This window comes from Schistocerca americana, chromosome 4 (genome assembly GCF_021461395.2).
Source record: "Schistocerca americana isolate TAMUIC-IGC-003095 chromosome 4, iqSchAmer2.1, whole genome shotgun sequence".
Taxonomy (NCBI): domain Eukaryota; kingdom Metazoa; phylum Arthropoda; class Insecta; order Orthoptera; family Acrididae; genus Schistocerca; species Schistocerca americana.
In genome coordinates, this window is record NC_060122.1 from 91,517,888 (window position 1) to 91,536,664 (window position 18,777).

Consider the following 18,777-nt stretch of genomic DNA (forward strand, 5'->3'; position numbering starts at 1 on the left):
TGCTTGCAAGCACTCCAATTAAAGACGATTATAAGAGTCGGATTGCTAAAACAATGCGTGATTTGGAATCCAAAGACTGCATGCTTGATTGCTGTGAAATCTGACCAAGAAAAGAACTACTGGAACAGTTTTTAGAAAGTCATTTTGAAGACAGTGATCCCGATGATACCACTGAGTTCAAACAGTGGGTGCACACTGATAGAGATACATTAGAAACCAAGCAGATGACCACTGAGGATTTTATTGAAGATCTGATTTCAAAAATTGACAAACTTTTCACTCATCATTATGTTGCAAAGCATGAGAGCAAGCACCTAAAATGCATAAAAGAAAGCTGTAAGCCAACTGAACTCATCATATTAATGGACTTTGCTGAAAATTATTCCTTCATTGTCCAGGCTGCAGCTCAAGGTTTTCACTGGAACAACAGCCAAGTGACTTTATACCCATTTGTTGTGTACTTCAGAAATAACTTTGACATCAGCAGCATCAGCTACTGTATAATAAGCGACAGCCTGAAACATGATGCAATCGCTGTACATGCTTTTATAGTGAAATTAATAGAAAATCTAAAGTGTCTCCTTGGAAAAATCACACACATTTACTGCTTCAGTGATGTGTCAGCTGCGCAGTACAAAAACTTCAAAAATTTTCTGAATCTCTACCACCATCAAAATGACTTTGGAATCTCAGCTGAATGGAACTTTTTTGATACAAGCCATGGAAAATCTCCATGTGATGGAATTGGAGGAACTGTAAAGCACCTAGCAGGAAGAGCAAGCCTTCAAAGACCAACTGAGGGCCAGATTTTGACACCAACTGATTTGTTTAAATACTGTACGAAGAATATCAGGGGAATCCAATTCATTTTTGTTTCAAAAGAAGAAATTGAAACGTTAAAAACTGAGCAGGAGGCAAGGTTCAAAAATGGCTGCACAGTATCAGGAACACGAGAGAATCACCATTTTGTGCCATTAAATGAAAAGCAAGTTTGTATTAGAAGAGTATCCAATGATACCTTTTTTTTCTGGCAAATGTTGACCAAAGTCAAGCAACAGTTTCATTGGGCCAATGCATTGCCTGTATATATGATGGAAACTGGTGGATTGGTAATGTGTCTGAAGTTTCAGAAGAAGAAAATGATGTTTTAGTCAGTTTCATGCACCCCAATGGACCTGCACATTCATTCTATTGGCCAGCTAGGCAGGATGCTTGTTGGATTCCAAACCAACACATTATTTCTGTCATTCCAGCTCCATCTGCAACAAGAATGGGCCGAGATTATAGCTTGTTAGAATCAACTGTAATTGCTATTTGTAACAAATTTCAGCAAATGAATTAACAAGAACTGAAATATTTGGCTTGGGAACCATAAAGAGTACAACTGGTACATGCATTTTTTACTGTAATATAAACGTACGTTTATTTGGTAGGACAAGAGTTATGGGCCACTTTGACAGCACATTATGATGAATTTACCATAGTTTGACCTTTCGTTTTACAGCTAAGATATTGTACCCAAAAAGCTGAACAGGATCACAAAGTTTCAGCATGACAGGTCTCTTAGGTCCTGAGTAATGGTAAATCAAAGTTGATCATTTATTCATTTAAGCTGCAATGTAGAGAAATGTAATGTAAAGAAAATGTAAGTTTATTTGTTCTTAAATGCAAAAATCTCCAAAATAAAAACTTTTTATGATCAAAAAAGGTGAGCTCTTTTCAATGGTGCTGATAAAAATCAAATCTGAGTGATCCCTTTTGAGATATGACCTTTTGAAAGTGAGCCAAAATTGAATGATTAAATTTTTTAACACACTTTGAACTTCGATAACTCAGTTATTATTTGAGCAATCTAGGTGGCACTTGCAGAGCTTTATGACATGCTGGCAGGCTGCAGGTAACTAAAGTATTAGCTTCAGAAAGTTACTCTTTCAGTAGATACAAGGCAATCGAGTATAGCCAAAATTTGGTATGACAAGATTTATGAGCCACTCTGATAGCACACTGTGATGAATTTACCATAGTTTGACCTTTTGTACTACAACAAGCTATTGTACCCAAAAAGTTGAATAGGATCACAAAGTTTCAGCACAACAGGTCTCTTAGATACTGAACAATGGTAAAACAAAGTCGATAACTTATTCATCTCAGTTGCAATGTCAAAAAACAAGCCTTTACGAAAAGGTGGCTAGTGGCCCCACCATATTACTTATGAAGCTGTAATTTGGCAGTGCTTCCTGTAAGGTCTATAAGTACATCCTGTAAAAATTTCATCAAAATTGGAGATGGTCGAGTAGGGAGCTTGTCTAAATTTAGGCCACTTGACATGGAATGACCCTCATGCAAAATTAATGTGTTAATTAAAAACCCACTCAAACACCCATTAAGAAAACTGTGGACTTGATATGTAAGAGTGATTTAGCTAAGACATACACATCAAATATTTCTGGAACCATCTGAGACATAATTTGTTTTCAAACATGAACTGTAACAAAAACTTTGATGCTACTTTCCAAGCCTCTGAATAAGAATTACAAGACCTTTTTGCAACCAGGGATGGTTCACAAATTGTGAAAGTTACCAGCTAGAAGATAGCATCTCGAGACAGATGCATTTTTCTTGAAGTTTGTTTCTGCATGCACATTACAGAAAGCAAGCATGAGAATGTCCTTGGAAGCAATAGGCAATTATGGAGGGACAATTAATAAAATATTCTGGGCTGTTATGCTGGGGTCAAATGGATTTCACCTTAAAACCCAATGTACCATCCCCATCTGTGGATGACATTTTGAACAGGGATCACAGCTTTTTTTAAGGTCCGATTCAGACTCTGGCTCACTATTGACTACAGCAAAATTCCATTTCCGCGTAATGGCGTGATAAGTTTTGAATTGTCAACTGCCATCGTCTGCTGTTGCTATCACACCATGGTGGAAGACTGGTGCACATCATCTTCAGTATCAGAATACAGATATCATTCAATTTCACACCCTCCTTTTCACTGAAATTCCTGGGGTGATGGCAACAAATTCCTGCTTTCTTCAGCAGTTGGTAGGTGCCATTGGCCAGTTTTAGGTGATCATGTATCTTCTGGGTGGGTTTTTAGATTACCACAATGTTCTGCTTTTCCCAAGAATTTTCTTGATTTGCTAGTTTTCAAGAAAGAGGATGGTAGCTTGGATCACATGGTTTCCCAAAAGCCCACACACATGCAGACTGTTACCTACACTGGAATCCAAACCACCACCCACATCAAGAGTGATGCATCATAAAAAAAATCCATGGATAGAGCAAGGAAAATATGCAAACCAGAGCTGCTTGAAGCAGAATTAAAGCATCTCACCAATGCAATGCTCAAAATGGTTATTCATTTGCTAAGGCGAAAAGAGCATCAAGACTACTGCATAGAAATCATACCAAAGCTCAAGCACTGGTGAAATCGTAAGTTTTCCTGCCTTTCATTGAGGACATTACTAACTGCATAGGAAAAATCTTGAAAAAGTGAACCCGCCCAGAAATTACACAGTCACCTAAAATCAGAAATGATGCTCGCCAACTGCTGGAAAAAAAAGTATTTATAGGGTTCTGTGTAGTTGAGGGGAGGTGTATATGAGTACTACAAAAAGAATGGTTAAAAAACAACTTGAAGAGCAGAAGGGCAATTGCAGAAGGGGGGAGATTGACAGATCAGCTGTTGTTTAAGATGCTTTGCAGCCAGGAGACCACCACATTCATTTTGATAGGTCTCCAGCACTGGCAGACACAAGTGGATACCATGAAAGGTTACACAAATAAGCCAAAGAGATTGTAAAACACACCAGGAGTTTCAATAGGAAGGAGGAGGGTGTGAAACTGAATGACATCTGGATTCCGGTGCTGAAGATGATATGTACCAGTCTTCCACCATGGGGTGATAGCGACAGTGGACGATGGCAGTCAGCAATAGCCATTTGCGGTCACACGTTGAAAACTTGACATCACAGCATTGCACGGAAGCATGCAGAAGCAGAATTTTGCTGTAGTCAGTACCAAGCCAGGGTGTGAATCAGACATTCAAAGAAGCTATGATCCCCCTTGAAAATGTCCTCCACAGATGGGACGGAATGTTGGGTTTTAAGTATCCATTTGACCATGGCATAATAATCTGGAACATTTTATTAATCCTGACGTTTCCTTGAAAGTTTAAGTTTTACAATTACGGAGTGAGCAGAAGTATGATTAAAAATCTTACAGATATTATAATTTTAGTTCTTACAGACATCCTCAATATGTTTCTCATTAGTAGTATATGTCTTACTGGGCAGCAACAATGCTTAATTCAACAAGTACCCATGAATGACAGCCCAAAACCACTAGAAGACTACAAATCAATCACTGTATTACCTGCACCACCTAAAGCCTTCATTCTTTGTGAATAGCAGAGAGACTACTTTAAGACCTATAACAACCACAACAAAAATCAAGCAAACACCACAGCAACATAACTGCATTGAAAAAGGAGGTGAACAATATCAAATATGCCACAGACAGGTGTGACGCAACCATTTTAACACTGCTCGATTGTATCAAGGCATTTGATTTTAATATATTACTTATGAAGATGAAGCAGATGAATTTCTCAAACACTGGATTAATACTGTGATGTGGCAGCTACTTTTAAAAGAGATATCAATGAGTTGTATGAGTGGGTTGGCGAAATCATCATAGGAACACTGGCTCTTGGAAGCATTTTAATTGATGGAATGGATCAAGAAGCTACACATGGAGCTGAAAGTGTTTTAAACTGACCAAAAAACTTGTTTAGAAATAATAACTGATGAGAATTTTTTTAAAAAAATCCACCCTCAAGAGTATTAAAAACAGTCAACTAAATGGTAATGAATTAGAATTTTAAAAAATCAAGAAAATGAACTTGAACATGTACAATGTATAAACTATCTAGGTCTCCACATTGATTACTAACACTATGGACAGAGTACACCAGTAGTATAAACAGTAAATTAAATTCAGTTGCTATGCACTATGGAAGTTAGCCAAAATTGTAAGTATTAAAGACCTCAAAATACTGTACTTTACACTATTTGAATCAATAATGTCATTTGGAATAAAACTATAGGGTAGCTCAGTACATACAAAGAAGGGACATCATACAGAAAGGGCTATACGCATACTGAGCTATGCAAAATGAAGAACAAACTGCACATCAGCATCTAAACTGCCAAACATTTTAACCGTAACAAATGTTTATATGAACAAAATACTAGTACATAATAATAAAAATGGTAATTTTAAGAAAGTGAAGAGGTTTATCAACATGAGACAAGAAGAGAGCAATCCAACACAGGAAAAGTAACAATGATAAAGGTGTGAATGGTGGGCTCCATGTGGTACCCAAGTCGTGCAGCGACCATAAACCATAAAATTACCAAATATGCATCAACCAGTCACAAAATCATGTTTTATTTATTCACTTTTGCACATTGATTTCAACTGATTAACAGCCATCATCAGTGCTTTCAACCAATATGTCTGTCTTAAGCAGAGGTCAAACAAAGTTATGTCTGACCTCTGCTTAAGACATTACTACTACTCAGGGCACATGTTGGTTGAAAGCACTGATAATGGTTGTTAATCAATTGAAATCAATTTGCAAAAGTGAATAAATAAAACATGATTCTGCGACTGGTTGCTGCATATTTGGTAATTTTAATGATAAAAGTGTACTATATATGGGAATGTACTTATTTAATTGCCTTCCAAACAGCATCAGCTCAATAAAGAACATTAAAATACCTTTAACCACACAGTCAGAGATATACTAGAGGAAAATGCATTTTATTCCATAAATGAATTTACTGATTATTGCAAGGAGAACCCAAAAATGTTATTTTTTTAAAAGTAATCTTTATTCAATTAAAAGCAATACAAAAGCATGTAAATTTAAACATTTTCTAAAATTGTTTCTTTGTCCTTTGAGTCCTGTACTTTCCATAACAATCCAAATTTCTATTTTCATTCGATAACAGCAACACTATTCCAGGGGCAATTGAGGACTGACTATAATTAATTGGTTACAAGGAGTAGTTTAAATATGAAGAAACAGCAGAATGGTAGGAAATTAAGGAGATGAGACCCAGGTAACTAAAAAGAATCAGAGATTGTTGAAAGTTCCAGAAGAAGCATTAGGCAACAATTGACTAGAACAGGAGATTCAAAAATGGCTCTGAGCACTATGGGACTTAACACTAGAACAGGAGAAAGGAATACACTAGAAAATGAATGAGTAGCACTAAGAGATGACGTAGTGAAGGCAGCAGAGGATTAAGTAGGTAAGAAGACAAGCCTGGTAGAAATCCTTGGATATTATAGGAGATACTGACTAACCGATGAAGTGAGAAGATACAAAAATGCATAAAATGAAACAGGCAAAAGGGAATACAAATGTCGAAAAATTGAGATTGACAGGAAGTACAAAATAGCTTGAGGACAAATGTTCAGATTTACAATCATATTTCACAAGTGGAAAGATGGATAGTGCCTACAGAAAAATTAGAAAGGCCTTTGGAGAAAAGAGCTGTCTGAATATCAAGAGCTCAGATGCAAAACCAGTACTAAGCAATGAACGGAAAGCTGAAAGGCGGAGGGTGTGTGTGTGTGTGTGTGTGTGTGTGTGTGTGTGTGTGTGTGTGTGTGTGTGTGTGTGTGTGTTTATAGAGAGGGAAACTTTCCACGTAGGAAATATATATCTAAAAACAAAGATGATGTGACTTACCAAATGAAAGTGCTGGCAGGTCGACAGACACACAAACAAACACAAACATACACACAAAATTCAAGCTTTCGCAACAAACTGTTGCCTCGTCAGGAAAGAGGGAAGGAGAGGGAAAGACGAAAGGATGTGGGTTTTAAGGGAGAGGGTAAGGAGTCATTCCAATCCCGGGAGCGGAAAGACTTACCTTAGGGGGAAAAAAAGGACGGGTATACACTCGCACACACAAACACATATCCATCCACACATATACTGACACAAGCAGACATATTTAAAGACAAAGAGTTTGGGCAGAGATGTCAGTCGAGGCAGAAGTGCAGAGGCAAAGATGTTGTTGAATGACAGGTGAGGTATGAGTGGCGGCAACTTGAAATTAGCGGAGATTGAGGCCTGGTGGATAACGGGAAGAGAGGATATATTGAAGAGCAAGTTCCCATCTCCGGAGTTCGGATAGGTTGGTGTTAGTGGGAAGTATCCAGATAACCCGGACGGTGTAACACTGTGCCAAGATGTGCTGGCCGTGCACCAAGGCATGTTTAGCCACAGGGTGATCCTCATTACCAACAAACACTGTCTGCCTGTGTCCATTCATGCGAATGGACAGTTTGTTGCTGGTCATTCCCACATAGAATGCGGCACAGTGTAGGCAGGTCAGTTGGTAGATCACGTGGCTGCTTTCACACGTGGCTCTGCCTTTGATCGTGTACACCCTCCGGGTTACAGGACTGGAGTAGGTGGTGGTGGGCGGGTGCATGGGACAGGTTTTACACCGGGGGCAGTTACAAGGGTAGGAGCCAGAGGGTAGGGAAGGTGGTTTGGGGATTTCATAGGGATGAACTAAGAGGTTACGAAGGTTAGGTGGACGGCGGAAAGACACTCTTGGTGGAGTGGGGAAGATTTCATGAAGGATGGATCTCATTTCTGGGCAGGATTTGAGGAAGTCGTATCCCTGCTGGAGAGCCACATTCAGAATCTGATCCAGTCCCGGAAAGTATCCTTTCACAAGTGGGGCACTTTTGTGGTTCTTCTGTGGGAGGTTCTGGGTTTGAGAGGATGAGGAAACTGCTCTGGTTATTTGCTTCTGTACCAGGTCGGGAGGGTAGTTGCGGGATGCGAAAGCTGTTGTCAGGTTGTTGGTGTAACGCTTCAGGGATTCCGGACTGGAGCAGATTCGTTTGCCACGAAGACCTAGGCTGTAGGGAAGGGACCGTTTGATGTGGAATGGGTGGCAGCTGTCGTAATGGAGGTACTGCTGCTTGTTGGTGGGTTTGATGTGGACGGACATGTGAAGCTGGTAATTGGACAGGTGGAGGTCAACATCAAGGAAAGTGGAATGGGATTTGGAGTAGGACCAGGTGAATCTGATGGAACCAAAGGAGTTGAGGTTGGAGAGGAAATTCTGGAGTTCTTCTTCACTGTGAGTCCAGATCATGAAGATGTCATCAATAAATCTGTACCAAACTTTGGGTTGGCAGGCCTAGGTAACCAAGAAGGCTTCCTCTAAGCGACCCATGAATAGGTTGGCGTACGAAGGGGCCATCCTGGTACCCATGGCTGTTCCCTTTAATTGTTGGTATGTCTGGCCTACAAAAGTGAAGAAGTTGTGGGTCAGGATGAAGCTGGCTAAGGTAATGAGGAAAGAGGTTTTAGGTAGGGTGGCAGGTGATCGGCGTGAAAGGAAGTGCTCCATCGCAGCGAGGCCCTGGACGTGCGGGATATTTGTGTACAAGGAAGTGGCATCAATGGTTACAAGGATGGTTTCTGGGGGTAACGGATTGGGTATGGATTCCAGGCGTTCGAGAAAGTGGTTGGTGTCTTTGATGAAGGATGGGAGACTGCACGTAATGGGTTCAAGGTGTTGATCTACGTAGGCAGAGATTTCACGCCGATCACCTGCCACCCTACCTAAAACCTCTTTCCTCATTACCTTAGCCAGCTTCATCCTGACCCACAACTTCTTCACTTTTGTAGGCCAGACATACCAACAATTAAAGGGAACAGCCATGGGTACCAGGATGGCCCCTTCGTACACCAACCTATTCATGGGTCGCTTAGAGGAAGCCTTCTTGGTTACCCAGGCCTGCCAACCCAAAGTTTGGTACAGATTTATTGATGACATCTTCATGATCTGGACTCACAGTGAAGAAGAACTCCAGAATTTCCTCTCCAACCTCAACTCCTTTGGTTCCATCAGATTCACCTGGTCCTACTCCAAATCCCATGCCACTTTCCTTGATGTTGACCTCCACCTGTCCAATTACCAGCTTCACATGTCCGTCCACATCAAACCCACCAACAAGCAGCAGTACCTCCATTACGACAGCTGCCACCCATTCCACATCAAACGGTCCCTTCCCTACAGCCTAGGTCTTCGTGGCAAACGAATCTGCTCCAGTCCGGAATCCCTGAAGCGTTACACCAACAACCTGACAACAGCTTTCGCATCCCGCAACTACCCTCCCGACCTGGTGCAGAAGCGAATAACCAGAGCCACTTCCTCATCCTCTCAAACCCAGAACCTCCCACAGAAGAACCACAAAAGTGCCCCACTTGTGACAGGATACTTTCCGAGACTGGATCAGATTCTGAATGTGGCTTTCCAGCAGGGATACGACTTCCTCAAATCCTGCCCAGAAATGAGATCCATCCTTCATGAAATCCTCCCCACTCCACCAAGAGTGTCTTTCCGCCGTCCACCTAACCTTCGTAACCTCTTAGTTCATCCCTATGAAATCCCCAAACCACCTTCCCTACCCTCTGGCTCCTACCCTTGTAACCGCCCCCGGTGTAAAACCTGTCCCATGCACCCGCCCACCACCACCTACTCCAGTCCTGTAACCCGGAGGGTGTACACGATCAAAGGCAGAGCCACGTGTGAAAGCACCCACGTGATCTACCAACTGACCTGCCTACACTGTGCCGCATTCTATGTGGGAATGACCAGCAACAAACTGTCCATTCGCATGAATGGACACAGGCAGACAGTGTTTGTTGGTAATGAGGATCACCCTGTGGCTAAACATGCCTTGGTGCACGGCCAGCACATCTTGGCACAGTGTTACACCGTCCGGGTTATCTGGATACTTCCCACTAACACCAACCTATCCGAACTCCGGAGATGGGAACTTGCTCTTCAATATATCCTCTCTTCCCGTTATCCACCAGGCCTCAATCTCCGCTAATTTCAAGTTGCCGCCACTCATACCTCACCTGTCATTCAACAACATCTTTGCCTCTGCACTTCTGCCTCGACTGACATCTCTGCCCAAACTCTCTGTCTTTAAATATGTCTGCTTGTGTCTGTATATGTGTGGATGGATGTGTGTGTGTGTGCGAGTGTATACCCGTCCTTTTTCCCCCCTAAGGTAAGTCTTTCCGCTCCCGGGATTGGAATGACTCCTTACCCTCTCCCTTAAAACCCACATCCTTTCGTCTTTCCCTCTCCTTCCCTCTTTCCTGACGAGGCAACAGTTTGTTGCGAAAGCTTGAATTTTGTGTGTATGTTTGTGTTTGTTTTTGTGTCTGTCGACCTGCCAGCACTTTCATTATAGGGTCTATAAAAGGGTGATCAACTTCAGGCAATATTAAACAAAGAGAAGAGGATGTAGGTGAAGATGAAATGGGAAACGTGACACTAAGAGAAGAACTAGACAGAGCACTGAAAGACCTAAGTCAAAACAAGGTCCCTGGAATACATGCATTGTCAGAACTACTGACAGTCTTGGGAGAGCTAGACATTACAAAACTGTTCCATGTGGTCTGCAAGATGTAGGAGACTTCAAGAAGAATGTAAATGTACAATTCCAAGGAAAGCATGTGCTAACAGGTGTGAATATTATCGAACTATCAGTTTAATAAGTCATGGTTATAAGAGACTAACACGAATTCTTTACAGAAGAAGAATAGAAAAAACTGATAGAATTCGACCTCGGGGAAGATCAGTTTGGGTTCCAGAGAAATGTAAGAACATGTGAGGCAATACTGACCCTACAACTTCTCTTAGAAGATAGGTTAAGGAAAGGCAAACCTACACAAAGCATTTGTAGGCTTAGAGAAAGCTTTTGACAATGCTGACTGCAATATTCTCTTTGAAATTCTGAAGGAAGCAGGGGCAAAATGAAGGGAACAAAAGCCTATTTACAGCTCGTACAGAAATCAGACAGCAGTTGCAAGAGTTGAGGGGCATAAAAGGAAAGCAAGGGTTAAGACATGGTCGTAGCCTATTCCCGATGTTATTCAGCCTGTACATTGAGAAAGCAATAAAGGAAACCAAAGAAAAATTTGGAGTAGGAATTAAAGTCCAGAGAAGAAATTAAAACTTTGAGCTTTGCTGATGACATTGTACCTTTGTCAGAGACAGCAAAGGACTTTGAAGAGCAGCTGAACGCAAGGGACAGAGTCGAATTGAGGATAGGAGGCGAACATCAACAAAATCCAAACAAAAATAATGGAATGTACTCAAATTAAATCAGGTGATGCTAAGGAAATTAGATTAGAAAACAAGACACTACAGGTAGCAGATGAGTTTTGCTCTTTGGGCAGAAAAATAACTGATGTTGGCTGAAGTAGAGAGGATATAAAATGCAGACAGGCAATGGCAAGTAAAGCATTTGTGAACATGATAAATTTTTTTCATCAAATACAGATTTAAATTAGCCTTGTATAGGAGTGAAACAATTATGATACTCAGCTTAGACAAGAAGACAATAGATGCCACAGAAGAATGCTGAAGATTAGATGGGTACATCACATACCTAAGGAGGAAGAACTGAACAGAATAGCAAAACAAGAAATTTGAGGCACAACTTTACTAAATGAGGGGATCGGCTGATAGAACATATTCTGATTCATCAAGGGATCACCAGTTTATGGACGAAAGGGTGTGGTGGTAAAAATTGTAAAGGAAGGCCACGAGATGAATACAGTAAGCAGACTCAGAAGGATGTAGGTTGCAGTAATTGTTCAGAGATGAAGAGGTTTGTACAAAATCAGTAGCATGGAGAGCTGCTCAAACCAGTCTTCAGACTCAAGACAACAATAACACCAACACTTTATACATCCAGCAACTAGGTTGTACTTAAGCATAACAATAAATCTGTTTCATCCCTTTTCCATTTCAGCCACACAACTCTGGAACGAAGTACTCAGTAGTTACCTTCTCTTCCCAAAATACTCTGCATTAGAAGTTACAAGCTCTTCCTGCTCAGTGTACCCTTCCCCCCAGTTGTCCCAGCTCTTTCCATTCTGTCCAACAGCAGACCAATACTTCTATAACCGTATCATTTTTCACTCTTCTCCATACCAGTCAACCTTTTCTTCATATCTCATTCCCCCTGTGCTGGTGCCGTACATTTCTGTAGATGTTGTTACCCACATCCAACAAAATATAATGAGAATATTGAGCAACACAAGTATTAATTAGAATGAATTTTCCAAAATACTTTAGTATTATTACTGTTAATCATATTGTTTACAACAGTAAACACAGCAAATGAGTTCACTACTCTCACATTTCCCAAGTGCCTAGGACTGTACAATTTGTCATTGGATAATTCGCGCAGATTGCAGTGAAATGGCTTTTTGCAGCAGGGAGATGGATATTTCATCAATACCAATGCTTTTCAAGTGACCACTAATATCTTTTGGCACTGCTTCCAGCGTGTTGAGAGCCACCGGGACCACTTTCAATGGTTTGTGCCACAGTCATTCTCAGGAGGAATGGTCAGCAACACACCATGATAAGAGGGACCTGTACACTAGTGGAACCATAATAAGTGATTTAAATGTGCATGTAGGCCCAAAAGTGCCCTCTTGTGCGACAACACTCAGCTGGTGCAGAGCCATCATACTAATGGAAATGTGTGACCAAGTGCCACTATGCCTCACCAACATCACAGGGTGGAATATTGGCATTTGAAAGCATTTGAACAGAGCAGAATGACAGGTCTGCGTGAGGTGGGTTTGTCACTCAGTGCCTCATACAGGGCAGGCTGGTTCAACAGCGAGGGATATGTGGAACCAGTGAAGAGGAGAAGGTCTTACACAGCACCGACTGTGTGTGTTTGGAGTTTACAGGTTGGTTGGTTGGTTGGATGGTTTGGGGAAGGAGACCAGACAGCGTGGTCATTGGTCTCATCGGATTAGGGAAGGATGGGAAGGAAGTCGGCCGTGCCCTTTCAGAGGAACCATCCTGGCATTGGCCTGGAGTGATTTAGGGAAATCACGGAAAACCTAAATCAGGATAGCCGGACGCGGGATTGAACCGTCGTCCTCCCGAATGTGAGTCCAGGAGGTTACAGGTGCCAAATGGTGAGGTTACCAGTGCCTTTGCACATGTTAAAGCAAAACAAATGTAGATAAAATTCTAGAATTGTTGCACACTTATGCACGCAAATTGACCACAAGAAACACTGGCGTGCTGAGTGGCAAAATGTAATGTTTTCAGACAAGTTCAACTTGTCCTGCAATGATAGTCTTCTTCATAGAATGGCTTGCCTGTTTTCCTGACATGTCACCCACTGAACAGCTCACGGATATTGCAGGTCGGCAACTTCTTCATTCAGGTCCTCCTGCAGGCACAATTGATGCTCTATGGACATGCCCACCAACAGTGTGGCAGAGCATTCCCCAGCAGCACATTCACACATTCTGATTCCATGCAACAACTTCTAGTAGCTCTGGCTGCAGCATGTAGTAGAGCGACTCCATACTGAATTTCCACAGCCACAATGTATGTACAGGTCTGTAATACTAATCGTGTAGTTCATGCCCTAATAGGTGGAATACATTTCGTTCACATCACATCTCTCTGTCTTGGTGTTTCACTTTTTCCAAACAGTAGTGTAGTCTCTCACTTATTCTGCTGTCACCTGGAATGGCAAAGTCAATGATCTACTTTTTTCCCCCCACATTTGTGATATCTGGTGTATGGAGTAAGAAGTTCCACAGAAATTTACCATGTTCATTTTTACCAACTTTCTCTGGTTTGTGGTCATACAAGATTCTTACCACTGACAGATGGCAATTTTCCAGCCAGGCCTGACAAAATTATACCATCTGGTGAGCAAGATGTCAGACTTCAAGAACATGCCTAATCATTGTGCCTCTGCTTATAACTGGACTGAGCAACCTTCTACAACAGCTCTAGATATGATCAGTTGTTTCATCAGCTTCTTTGCAGAGTGTGCACATTGGGTATGTCTCAATTTTGCATTTATGGCATTAGTTCTGAAGGCTTGTTCTTGTGCAGTAAAAATCTTTCATTCAGTCTTCTTCTTTATAGTTCTGTTGGTCATTCAAGAGCAGATCTTTATCTATTTCGTCTTCAATTTTCTCCAAAAACTGCTTATGCAATGCTTTATAGTGCAGGCTGTCCATCTGGATTTGGTGCACAGCTTTTTGGTACTGATTTTTGGTTTTCTGTACTTTGAGAAACTTTCTGTTGTTGACTTCGATCACCACTGATTCTTTGCTATCTTTCACAAAGTCTGGCAATGCCCATTTCCCTTCTTCCACTGTCTGCCTCACTTGCAACAGTCCTCTAACGGCTGCTTTTCCGGGCAAGCGTGGCCTATCAACATCACAGCGAGGTTGGAGGTATGTGGTGAAGTGTCATGAGTTTCCTTGTTTTCCTGTTCAGATTATCCGGCTCTATGTATATCCATTTCACAAAGCCTGCAGTGTATCTGAGGATGCTTATGACCCAGATGTTGAAGGCCTTGAAGGTGTAGGTATCATTCAACTTGCTGTTCAAAATTTTCCTGGCCCTTTCAGTATACTCTTTGCTGACCACATTTTGTATATGCTCATGGGTGATACAGTCCTACTCCAAAATGCCTACATATTTTTAAGCTTCAGGTTGGTAGCTCGTGATGGTTTGTCCATTTGGCATTTCAATTATATCATAATTAAATATTATGGAAATGAAAGAGGAGGTAGATGAAGATGAAATGAGAGATATTATACTGCGTGAAGAGTTTGATAGAGCACTGAAAGACCTAAGTCGAAACAAGGCCCCGAGAGTAGACAACATTCCATTAGAACTACTGATGGCCTTGGGAGAGTCAGGCCTGACAAAATTATACCATCTGGTGAGCAAGATGTCAGACTTCAAGAACAATATAATAATTCCAATCCCAAAGAAAGCAAGTGTTGACAGATGTGAAAATTACAGAACTATCAGTTTACTAAGGCACGGCTGCAAAATACTAACGCGAATTCTTTACAGACGAATGGAGGAACTAGTAGAAACCAACCTCGGGGAAGATCAATTTGGATTCCGTAGAAATATTGGAACACGTGAGGCAATACCGCCCCTACAACTTATCTTAGGAGCTGGATTAAGGAAAGGCAAACCTACGTTTCTAGCATTTGTAGACTTAGAGAAAGCTTTTGACAATGTTGACTGGAATACTCTCTTTCAAATTCTCAAGGTGATAGGGGTAGAAAACAGGGAGCGAAAGGCTATTTACATTTTGTACAGAAACCAGATGGCGGTTATAAGAGTCGAGGGACACGAAAGGGAAGCAGTGGTTGGGAAGGGAGTGAGACAAGGTTGTAGCCTCTTCCCGATGTTATTCAATCTGTATATTGAGCAAGCAATGAAGGAAACAAAAGAAAAATTTGGAGTTGAAATTAAAATCCATGGAGAAGAAATAACTTTGAGGTTCGCCAATGACATTGTAATTCTGTCAGAGACAGCAAAGGACCTGGAAGAGCAGTTGAACGGAATGGACAGTGTCTTGAAAGGAGGATATAAGACGAACAAGGAAATACGGAAGCGTCCGATCTAACCCGTCGGCTTTGACCCATGACGTCACAAATATAGCGGAAACGACAATTCCAATATGGCGGATATAGAAACGTTGCATACGTATCACAAAGACGAAAACACATAGAAAAACAACACACACAAAGGTTTCACAAGAACAATCTGCTAACATTGATAGCAAACAAAGATAATAATAAACAAGTGGTACTCAAGGCCAGGCAGGGGGGGGGCTGCGCCCCCCCCCTGACCCCCCCCCACCAAAAAAAAAACTCCCAACCTAACCTCGTATTCAGGGCTACGCTACAGATCAATGTGTAGGTCAATCAAAAGATAAAAAAAAGAAACAAATAAAAAAAAAGAAAAAAACAATATTGATTCATTAGACATAACGAGTAGCGACAAAACATATAGACCATAAAGATTGAACAATCTAATGGCAAACTGATAAAAGCCTCATAGACGACGTTAAAACAAAAAATACAGTAAAAAGGTAAACTATATATTACAGGCCCTAAAACTCCTACTAAGGTAACGTCAACGAGGCAACATCTACAAACACGCCACACTCACAAACCAAACTCCGCGCCGTAATGACGTCACACACCACAACACCCTTACGTCACGGGTCAAAGCCGACGCGTGAGATCGAATGTTTCTGTTGACCCGACGAACATCAACAAAAGCAAAACGAGGATAATGGAATGTAGTCAAATTAAATCAGCTGATACTGAGGAAATTAGATTAGGAAATGAGACACTTAAAGTAGTAAAGGAGTTTTGCTATTTAGGGAGCAAAATAACTCACGATGGTTGAAATAGAGAGGACATAAAATGTAGATTGGCAATGGCAAGGGAAAAGTTTCTGAAGAAGTGCCAGGAAGTCGTTTCTGAAAGTATTTGTGCGGAGTGTAGCAATGTACGGAAGTGAAATGTGGACAATAAATAGTTTAGACAAGAAGAGAATAGAAGCTTTCAAAATGTGGTGCTACAGAAAAATGTTGAAGATTAGATGGGCAGATCACGTAACTAATGAAGAGGGATTGAATAGGATTGGGGAGAAGAGAAATTTGTGGCACAACTTGACTAGAAGAAGGGATCGGTTGGTAGGACATATTCTAAGGCACCAAGGGATCACCAATTTAGTATTGGAGGGCAATGTGGAGGGTAAAAATCGTAGAGGGAGACCAAGAGGTGAATACACTAAATAGATTCAGAAGGATGTAGGTTGCAGTAGGTACTGGGAGATGAAGGAGCTTGCACAGGGTAGAGTAGCATGGAGAGCTGCATCAAACCAGTCTCTGGACTGAAGACCACAACAACAACATTATTCACAGAAATTGTTAACTTACTGAGGATGTCTTGTTGGATGTAACAGAGGGCTTTAAGGTTGCAGTCTCATCAGGTGAATTAAATCCATGCATAAATAAATATAGTAAATTCCACTCCTAATTCAGCACATTTCAAAAAGATGAATTAAACTAGCTCCAAAATCTGATAAACAGTTGCAGAAATGTTACAACAATAAGAACTTGGGGTTTATTCCTTTCAGCATGAAACCGACTGCTGTCTTGTGCGGAAGTTTACAATTTCATACCAAAATATAGAAATACACCTTGTCAGGTACAGAGGAAAAACCATTTAACCAGAACACTTTCAATAATTCAAGCATCAAGAGTTGATTACTTTGAAAAGCTGTTACTTCCACAGAAAGTGACAGTGTCTCTGGTGTAAGCCAGTGGAGCATTGTTTGCATTTAAACAGCTTCCACACCAACACCAATGCATCAGGACAACAGCTCATTTTCTTGAAGAATTACCTTTAATTATAAAGTAACCTTTACAAATTGAGAGACAGGGGGGGGGGGGTTGCAATAGACCGCAGGATTCAAAACATCTGACTACATAAATGGAATTTACTGGAGGTGTTTATGTACATTTTCCTCTATTATTACATTTCTATTGCTGTTGCTAATCTAATTTTGTACCATATCTCAAAATTAAACAAGCCCCCTTTCTAATCAGTGTCTCCTCTGTTTGGTGAGCATCAATATATCCTAACTTGTAGGCTAGGTGTTATTTCAATGTTTGATTACACATGCCTCATACAACTGAATTAACTTTCCATTAGTGCAGGCAGAGGAAAAAGTTACTGCCGAGTGACTACATATAATGAAGACTACAGCGAGTACGACCTAATAAAACCGAGAGAGAGCAGTTCATCTTTATAGTCTGGCATTACTAGTTACGTTCTTGCAGAGCACTTTGTCACAATTTGTGTACACATAAGATTAAACACCTCTAACAGAGTGAAAACAACAGACAGATTCATGTACAGCAGAGTAATACAGAATAATACAAGTAAGTAACAAAGAAGGAGCTTTGCAAATATAGTCAAATGTGTAACATAACCACTCCTGCGACAGTCACCTTCATTTTTTCAAGTTCAATATCCTTCCACTTATCCATACTAATGGACCGCACAAATGACAGATGTACTCCCAGTCCTCTGTGTTTCCCAGAGCATTCTAAACAAATCCATATTCCATATGTCACAGAGGCCCATTGTGGATTGTGAGTCCCACACTCAAAACATTTCTGAAAAAAAGGTATACATGAAAAATAATTAAAAAATCTGTTATTACTTTGCTGCAAACTTTTCACGACGCAATGACTTACACTTACCGAATTCTCGTCAATCGGTTTCAGTTCAGATAGAACTCTGCGGGTTCTAGGACTGGCCATATTTACACTCAAATTCACACTACAATGGACATAACATCTCAAATCTCACACAAAACTACAACACCACACACTACAAACATTCCTGGGGTTAAACCTAACCCCCAATCAATCCGAACACAAGTTGTCAACTTTCAATAGCAGACATGATTGACGTGTACTGGGTCAACGATGTACGCTGCAAAATGCTTCGTGCAGAGATGACATACTCAGAATGTATTTATTTCATGGAGGTATAACTCCTTATACCTCCATGATTTATTTCAATGAGTTTGTTCTGCCATTCTTGTTTTATTCTAACAGCTCTGATTTAGCGGAAAGGTTGAAATACACACCCGCAGAATCTACAACTGATTCATACCGCAGCAAAGCAAAGCACTACAGCTGGTTAGCACTACTAATGAGCACCAATTAGTTATATTTCGTTAAAGCACAAAAGTGGAAACTTTGTAGTCAAGAACTGACGCTGCAGTAGTCAACTTTGGCACACCAGTGTAGAAG

At 40.9% G+C, this 18,777-nt stretch overlaps 1 protein-coding gene across 3 annotated transcripts in view; it reads right to left on the minus strand.

Annotated features, from left to right (window-relative positions):
• Positions 1 to 18,563, minus strand: part of LOC124612329 (ADP-ribosylation factor GTPase-activating protein 1) — an 85,796-nt gene extending 67,233 nt beyond the window's left edge. Inside the window, exons 1-2 of one of the 3 annotated variants that reach the window (XM_047140470.1) lie at positions 18,220 to 18,563; positions 17,965 to 18,132 (exon numbers count right to left, since the gene is read on the minus strand). In XM_047140470.1, coding sequence (XP_046996426.1) covers positions 17,965 to 18,132; positions 18,220 to 18,279 — 228 coding nt within the window. In that variant the 5' untranslated portion in view covers positions 18,280 to 18,563. The remainder of the gene's footprint in view (positions 1 to 17,964; positions 18,133 to 18,219) is intronic. The other 2 variants (XM_047140469.1, XM_047140468.1) reach the window with 2 other exon arrangements.
• Positions 18,564 to 18,777: the final 214 nt, after the last annotated feature.